Source organism: Gadus macrocephalus, chromosome 19, assembly GCF_031168955.1.
Source record: "Gadus macrocephalus chromosome 19, ASM3116895v1".
In the NCBI taxonomy this organism is placed as follows: domain Eukaryota; kingdom Metazoa; phylum Chordata; class Actinopteri; order Gadiformes; family Gadidae; genus Gadus; species Gadus macrocephalus.
Window position 1 is genome coordinate 9,415,865 of NC_082400.1, and position 8,834 is coordinate 9,424,698.

At 44.6% G+C, this 8,834-nt stretch overlaps 1 protein-coding gene across 10 annotated transcripts in view; it reads right to left on the reverse strand.

Annotated features, from left to right (window-relative positions):
- Positions 1-433: 433 nt before the first annotated feature.
- The window catches only part of dnm1a (dynamin 1a), a 54,904-nt gene continuing 46,503 nt past the window's right edge, over positions 434-8,834 (reverse strand). For 4 of the 10 annotated variants that reach the window (XM_060038172.1, XM_060038166.1, XM_060038171.1 and 1 more), the window contains 6 exons: positions 8,748-8,834; positions 8,296-8,310; positions 7,621-7,788; positions 6,755-7,002; positions 6,219-6,422; positions 3,043-3,242 (listed from right to left, as the gene is read on the reverse strand). The exon at positions 8,748-8,834 is cut by the window's right edge and continues 25 nt beyond it. In XM_060038172.1, coding sequence (XP_059894155.1) covers positions 3,212-3,242; positions 6,219-6,422; positions 6,755-7,002; positions 7,621-7,788; positions 8,296-8,310; positions 8,748-8,834 — 753 coding nt within the window. In that variant the 3' untranslated portion in view covers positions 3,043-3,211. Of the gene's footprint in view, positions 1,279-3,042; positions 3,243-4,850; positions 4,894-5,734; positions 5,808-6,218; positions 6,423-6,754; positions 7,003-7,620; positions 7,789-8,295; positions 8,311-8,747 lie in introns of those variants that run through there. The other 6 variants (XM_060038176.1, XM_060038170.1, XR_009523076.1 and 3 more) reach the window with 5 other exon arrangements.

Consider the following 8,834-nt stretch of genomic DNA (forward strand, 5'->3'; position numbering starts at 1 on the left):
CGGTCTATGAACTGCCGAGAGGGACAAAAAGCACTACGTGGTACAGGAAATGCAAACGCGTTTTCACTCTGAGCCAGCGTGAATGATGACTGAAATAATTCACTATCTTGCTCGAGGAGTAATTACTCCTACATCATTAGCTTACACTAATGATTCAATGCAGTTTGAAATTTGTTTTAAATAACGAACCTCATCATCACTCGAATGACTCGATGAGGTAGTATTAGATGTCATGACACAACTTCTTGGCACATACTGCCCACCGTCGTTTTTGAACAAGCGAGCACTATTAGTTTGAATGCAATACACAATTGTACGACTAGTTGGGAGTAATTTTGACACTGTCCCTTTTAATGGCTTCATCGAAAAAAAGAATATAACACTTTCCCTGTAAGAAAATTAAACAATAAAAACACTGGGAGGTCTGAGAAACTCGCTTAAACAGATTTATTTTTATATTTTAGACAAAGCACAGCGGTCCTGAAGAGTAAGGATATTACTCTGAACTGAATATACACACACACACATACACGCCTTGTTGCCAAGATACAAAGCTCAACCCCCCTTCACTCTCGCCGCTTCATCACGCACAGAGGGACAAAAAATAAACGCCTATTTTCCTACATTTCAAATATCCCTGTCGACTCACACATACAATTCATCATAATTGGATTTTACTTTGTATTATCTTCATATTGATTCTTTATACACAAACGCGCAAATGTTGGCTAATAATTTAATCTTCAGTCATTTTAATGCATGATTAACTAACGTCTCTAGACAGTGGAAGCACAAATCCAAAAATGCAACACACACATACATAAATACATACATTATTACAGTAAATAAATACACAGATATGTGGTCCATGGTATGCCAGTAAAGAACTACAATGTACTTGTGGGTGTTGCAGCAGTGACGGGGATGATGTTCAGGAGGGGGAGGGGGATGTTAGTGGAGGGCTGGGGGCTGGAGAGTGCGACTCTGAAACGGGCTGTAGCAGTAGGACATCAATCAAGGGTACACGCGTAGCAAGAAAACAGTTCTGTGGCTGGTGCATTAGTTTCACGTTCACAACAAAGTTACCACCACCAAGTGCAGTCATTATTATTACAACAAAAATAAAAAACCAAATGTAGAGGAACTTGGGAAGGGAGGGGTAAATACGCGGTTTCTAAAACAATATGTGGGAGAGACAATGGATAGAAGTAAACACAGGCGACTATAATATTGTTTAGGGTTGGTCTGTTTTTTGCGTCTCACTCACCCCCGTAACCACTGACGGAGAGAAAAAGAAGGGAGGAAGGGAGGGAAAGAAAACATAAGATATTCAGTGAAGAATACCAGCAATTGAACAGGATGTTAAACATTTGACCAGCAGCAAACATGTAATCCTGATCATTTAGTTGAATTACGTGAGTATTTAGAGAATTCAAGTTTTTCTCTTTATTTAACATCTCATCAGTTTTCATTCTTGAGTCTAAAATGATTGACAGACAGCTGCAGTTCAGCTATCCAATGACATATTGCACATTCTATGAAGTCCCACCCTCTCTATTGTAATAGAGTTTATTGTAGGGATGAGGACGGTCGATTTGGTTGGGGTCAGTGCAGAGAGGAGTTTGTGATAAGGCAGAAAACTTAAATCCAAGACAAACATGAAACCCGGCTGTTGTCTTTTAAAAACCGATGCAATAATATTGCATATACCCATTGGGTATAAACAAATACACACACAAGAGAAACAAGCAAATAGTCCTGAAAGCATAACGCCTGTTTGCTTGAAAAGAGAGGTCACACCGTTGTCTTATAGGGGATTTGGAGTAGCTAAGACACATTGAAAAAGCACAAAGAAAACGACTGAAACCGGTTTCAACCCGTTTCAAGGAATCATTCACCACTGTCTGATGAATGATTCAAAGTGTTTTTTCTGACTGGAGACAACTTGACCTAAATTGTCAATAGTTATGGAAAGCTACTGACCAACACATTTAAAGATAAATAGGTTGATTGAAATGCCAAAAATCATAGAGGTGAAGAGACGATAGTTTTTGATATGTTGCGTACATTGTGTCTATACATAACTTGGCATTGCTGTTTAAGGACTGTACAGTTAGAAGCTCAAAACTGCGTTGTTTCTGATTGGCCATTCAGGTGCAAAGACAGCCCTACCTCTACAGTGATTGGACGAGACAAATGTTTCTTCCCGAGCCCATTATTCTACTTTCGGCATTGTTTTTTGGAGAAAGGGGGCTAAGGGTTACTGTTAGGCCCAATCCCATTTCTACCCCTTACCCCTTCCCCTTCCCCCTTCAAAACAAGGGGGAGGGGTAAAGGGAAGGGGTAAGGGGTAGAAATGGGATTGGGCCTTAATGTTTTTTGATACAACCGACAATTGTTTAAGACACACATGGATGACGTTTTCTTACCCAAAACCACTTTGGCCAGACAATGCTTTATGTTTATTCGATACATAGAAGGCTTGGTTTGAAAGGAAAAGCAGCCTCGAAATATAAACGTGAAAACCACATATGGCTAATAAGTATTCAAAAGCCATTTCAAATGAAGTGCAAAGGTAGTACCTCAGTAGACGCAAGTATTCAGTGTATTTCATGACCTTTTTATTCATGCTGAGTATGATGTATCTGACCATTAGCATGTACATTGTGTGTTTGAGTTTGTGTTCGTGTGTACATTTACATTTTTCATTCAGCTCTGGTTACCGGTATTATTGGAAAATAGCGTGTTTATAGTAAGTTTACATATCATGCACTAGTGTGTGTGTGTGTGTGTGTGTGTGTGTGTGTGTGTGTGTGTGTGTGTGTGCGCGCGCGTGTGCGTGCACATGAATGCGTCTGTTTGCATATCGGTGTGTGACCAAAAACATGGAGGGAGAGAGAGAGAGAGAGAGAGAGAGAGAGAGAGAGAGAGAGAGAGAGAGAGAGAGAGAGAGAGAGAGAGAGAGAGAGAGAGAGAGAGAGAGAGAGAGAGAGAGAGAGAGAGAGAGAGAGAGAGAGAGAGAGAGCGCGCGCAGGAAGAGAGACAGAGACAATGAGAGAGAGTACAGTAGTATAGGAGGTGGAGGAGGAGGGAACCAGCTCTGGTCTGTCATGACAGATAACAGCAGGTAGGTGGAGCTGTTGCCCTCTAGTCCGGAGGCAGGGTAGGTGGGGTTAATGATGACGGTAGTAGTAGGGAGGGGCTTGGAGGCCTAGTGGGTTGGAGAAGGTGGGGGTCTTCGACTGCCATGGACAAACACAGAGACACAAAGAGACACACAGAGACACACACACACAAACACACACACACACACACACACACACAAACACACACACACACAAATCCAACACACACAGAAGACACACATCGGTCAAGTGTTAAGGAACACACAGGAGGATTCGGATAGGATATGGATGTGTGGGGTGGAGGGGTTCAATCTACTGCTCTCCTATACAAGACAAATGTTATTTTCCTGAAAACATTTACAATTTGAAAAAAATGTCACTACACTTGCATGTAATGCAGGAGCACCCATTTAAAGGGCATCTATTTTAAGTCATTATAAGCTATTTCCAAATAAGTCCACTTGTGACATCACAACTGGGACAGCAAGATGAAGTCCCACCGGTCACAACAGATAGGCAGGAGTTCATATATCCGTCCGACACAGTGGTGCCAGAAATGGTTTACATTTTTTAAATGGCACAACTTGTGGGTAAAACAGGGACCGTTTCAAAGACGTATGTAATGTCATGCACTGACAGCAGCTCACACGGCAACACAAGATCACCACGACTTACAACACGTGTAATACTGGGACTGGACGGCGGTTCATTCGAGACGTCTATGTATATGACACCGATTTAACAAGACATTGAGCGTAATGAGAGACATAGTCGAGGTCAAATGAATATGACGTGATGCTGAATATATCATTGCTTTCTAAATGACTTCCTTCACCTCCGATGCCCTCTGACTCAACTGAGCATCTTGATCCAGACGGCTGAGCCTGGCCTATTCCCTAATGAGCTGTAACCGTGGGCAACGCAAGTCACTTTGGATAAAAGTATCTCCTAAATATGAAAGCTAAATGGCTTTGTACAGTAGTGACAGGATTGCTTTTCTTTAGAATAGAGTAGATTCAATTGTTTTGATAAAAAATCGAATTATATAAATGTATTCATTTCACAATAATCAAAATAGGCCTTCTATTGATGTTATGGAATTCAACTATAAATGTCGTTCTAGATGGACTTTCCAACTATACAAAATATGCTTATGCTGATGAATCGGCATATGCAGATATGATATGCATTTTGGTTGACAGGACAACAGTAGACACTAGACAATGAATGACCGAGTTGTTACGAGAAACACGCACAATACCAAACTGAGAGACACACAACACAGTCCGATATCATGATTTGAGCTTTGGATGTGACCGACGTTGGATGTCCGGTGACATTCGGCAGGTAGGTATCTGAGTGTGTTTGTTTGTGTGCGTGTGTTTGTGTGTGTGTGTGTGTGTTTGCGTGTTCAGATTTGAGTGTTCTTATTCCTCACACCCCAACGGCTCCCAAAAGCATCAAAAAGAAAAATATATATTTGATCACGGTTACCTCTATGATTCAAATACAAAAACACACACAACATGAAGAGTGTGAATGTTTGTTTACGCGCCCATGCAGTGCTACATGAAGGCCAAACTCACAGGGGGGAAACACTACAGTAAGACACATAAGTTGAGACTGAGAACATGGACATGCAGCAGTCGCAGAGACCTCTTCCTCCCACAACGTAGAAGGAAGCAGGTGAGGATGACGATGGTGACTGGGCAGCACCAAACGTACCAGAAAGCTGTTAGTTAGTCCTCATTGGTCAGTGAAAGTGATCCTGAAAGGGGATTGGTTGATTCATAGGTAGGTGAGGGTTTAGAGGGGGCGTGTGTCGAGGAGGGGCATTGGGATGAAGAGAAGGAGGAGGAGGAGGAAGAAGAGAGGAAGAGGAATGCAAACAAGACAGGTTATAGTGAAAGGAAAGGACACAGGTCACATGACGGCTATAAGCCTCTCACCCTGCACTGTTCCGAATTCCGAGATTTCTTTACTTTGAATTTTTAATGAATTAATCATTTGGAACTTTTGGAATTCGGAATTCAGAACATGCAGGATTCATATTTGTTAGTATTCGGTTTCAGTTTTTTAAAATTCAGGAGATGTGTAAATGCTTATTCCATCCGTTGAAACATGGTGGGTATTGAGAGTCTGGTCGGGTGACGTGTGTGCATAGAGGGAAGCTGCTGGCCCCTTTGAAACACCACAGCCATGGCTTGAAAAAGATTAACTGGCTCACAAACACAAGCAAACACCAGGCAAAGATTAGAGAGGCTGGAAGCAGAGGAAGCGGCAGAGGTTTGAAAGCAGGAGTGTCATGTATTGATATATTCTGTCTAGAGTCTGCCCTTTTGTCTAGCTTCCACCTGTAATGGCTTAGTGGCGTGAGAAATAATGAGATCAGTGTCTGAAAATAGTCCTGTCGGGAGATCGTTGTGTGGATGGAGCAGATGATGTGTCTTAACGTTGAAGAGATTTGGGAGGACACATACAATTATTTTCCTTTCCCTTCGAAATTGTGCAAATGTGTGTTTGAAAACAGGAAATACACCAACTGGGCTACTTTTAGGGAGTCTAATTCTCTCTTCTAATACACCAGAGCACCCTAGCCTGGTATTTACCTCATTCACCCCCTCATCCTGGTCCCATCACATCCCCCTTCGCAACAAGAGGGCATGCACACTTCAGCTGGGACTGCAGCACATGAGCAGACATGACATTCACCAGAATCAACTCATTGTGCTCCAAGGAAACCAAGGAAAAAAACACGCTTCAAAATTAAAGGTTTGTTTTGGACGAATTAAAGAGAAAACCTCTCAGGTTTAAAGGTTGATAAGTCCTAGTGGAATAAAAAGGCTAAGTCCTTACAAGCCATTTGTAAGGACTCCCACTTGTGACCTCACACCTGGGAGTGTCCACCAGATGTACGACGGATCAACTCCCTGGGCACCACAGCCATGTATCATACATACATACATACATATGTGGGTGGGACTCTCCCACTTGTGATGTCACAAAGGGGTTTATTCTAAATCGGCCTGTTTTCAGCCTCACATCTGGTGGTAAGACAGGGGCCCATCAGAAGGGGCCCTTCAGAAGGCTTACCTAGGCACACTGGGGGGTGCGCGGTTGGGCCGAGAGGGCACGGTGGGCGGGGGCCCGCTGTAGGTATCGGGTGAGGCCCCCGGGCGGGAGGGGACGGGGGGTCCCCCGGCGGGGGGAGGGCCAGGTGGGGGACCCCGAGACAGCGGACGTCCCGGGGGGCCCGGAGGGGCCCTGCGGTTGGGGGTGGGACTGGTGGCGGGAGACCTGGTGGGGAAGAGATGGGAATAAGGTTGAAGAGGAGGGTGGAGCTCAGTACTTAAGTTGAGTATGACATAGTGAACATTAGTGAACATTAGTGAACGCCGACATAAAGGACCTAGAGGGGGTGAAATTTGATACTTGTGATGAAAGTAGGGGATTTTGACATATTTGACTAAACAACACGGGAGCTACTAACTTCTATTTACTGAATTTAAATGAATTTCAATAAGTCTATCAATATTGCGGCAATCTTTGAACCGGTAAAGTTTCAAACAGATTCTCCCGAACAACCAACGCCCCCTAGTGGAGACACCGGCCCCCCCGCCCCTCCTCACCTGCCGCCGGAGCCGCCGCCGGCGCGCTGCACCTGCAGCCAGGAGTCGTCGACGGGCGGGGGCATGGCGGTGGTGATGGTGGTGGTGCTGATGTCCCCGATGATGCCCAGCGCCTCGCGCAGGGCGTGGTACATGCGCAGCATCTCGTCGCGGTGCTGAGCCTGCTCCTGGGACTCCTCCATCAGGGAGCTCTGGTCCCCGCACGAGTACAGCTCGGCCAGCAGGTCGGCGTTGATGTACTCCTTGGTCTGGAGGGGGTAGGAGGAGAGGGGGAGAGGGAGGGAGAGGGGGATAAGGAGAGGGGGAGAGGGGGGAGGGAGGGAGGGGTAGGGAGAGGGGGGAAAGGAATGGAGAGGGGGAGAGGGAGGGATAGGGAGAGGGGGAGAGGGGGGAGAAGGGGGAGGGGGAGAAGGTGAGAGATTGAGAGAGGAAGAATGAGAGGGTCTGGTTATTGGATAACAATTATTTATTATATTATTTTCCAAAAATGGGACACCGCATGGGTGGTTTATTTTGCTTAGACAATTTACAAACATTGATTAGATATGAGTTACTTTCATCGATATCGTTATTTGCCTTTTTATCGACTTAAGCAGCGGAAAGGTTTTTCGACCGCAAGTATTTCACAATGTTGTGGTATAAGGCTTGCCATGATGAACAATCACTGGTTCTATGTCAATTCTTCTATTTTTTTAGAACTGTAAGTGCAGTAGGATAATTAAGAGGAAGAATCCTTGCTTATATGTGTTATAAACTATTCCATTATATCCCTTTGGTCATGTCTATGAAAAGTGGCCATGGTAACAAAAGGCCGCCGATGACAACTGGCCCACCGTGATCAAAGTGGCCCCAAGGGGAAGACTCACGTTGTTGATCATGAGGTGCATGATGGTCTTGGGCATAAGGTCGCGGACCGTCTTGTTGACGATGGCCATGTAGGAGTCCACCAGGTTGCGGATGGTCTCCACCTGCCGCTCCAGCTGGGGGTCGCTGTGCATGAAGCTGTCGGAGCCGTTCTCCTCCCCACCCTCGCTCTGGAGCGGGAGAGAGGGATGGTTTAGTCAGTGACATTGAAGCTTTTGTCTAAAGCGATGTACAGGTGATTTGGAGAAGAAATCCAAATAGTAAAAATGTTGACCGTGCTTGTGGAAAAACAACCTAGATATATTTTTCTTATATTTGGTTAAAACATACATATTCGTGCATACACATGCATACATATCATACATATTACACATTAGTACATATTTGTATTTGTTGGAGATTGCAGCCCCTAACTATATGAAGGGGGCAATCCAGTACTGCTATGATGGAGGTTTATTCTACAAGTCTTTCTTGTGAATAGCGATTGGCAGTAGTCTAAGAAAGAAGGGATAGACATGAAGGAGAGAGAGAGAGAGAGAGAGAGAGAGAGAGAGAGAGAGAGAGAGAGAGAGAGAGAGAGAGAGAGAGAGAGAGAGAGAGAGAGAGAGAGAGAGAGAGAGAGAGAGAGAGAGAGAGAGAGAGAGAGAGAGAGAGCAATGGAGGCCAGGAGCACATACCTTGCCCTCCTTGTCCTACATGGTCCACAAGCATGCGATACAGAGGACGCCACGAGAAGATAAGACGTTACCAGAACATTCACAAAATCAACAGCCAACATTTACTAAAGAATACAGGCCCAACATTTTTTGATGAGGAGATTGGAACGCTCGCTATGTGCCGCAACGACAGTTCAGAACATCATTTTGACATGAGCTAAACCGTTGCAAAATTATGCATTTAAATTGTGAAAAATAAAGACAGAGTGAGACTGAGAGTAAGAGAACCAAACTGGACCTTGTCAAACTAAAGTAATATGAGCTGATCTTAAATTCTTTGTTACCTCTTTGTGTTAACTGAACTTAGGAAATTTGCTATTTCTCAAGTGCGGCGTTGCTCCAGACTTTAAACAAGAAGTCCAAGCAGATGCCAGTGTTTGTATACACTGGGTGTGTGTGTGTTCATATCTCACGGTGACACGTTCGGGGTAGACCCCGGCCCGCAGGAAGGACGCCTTCCAGCCGTCGATATCCTCCTGGTTCTCACAGGCCAGCTCCAG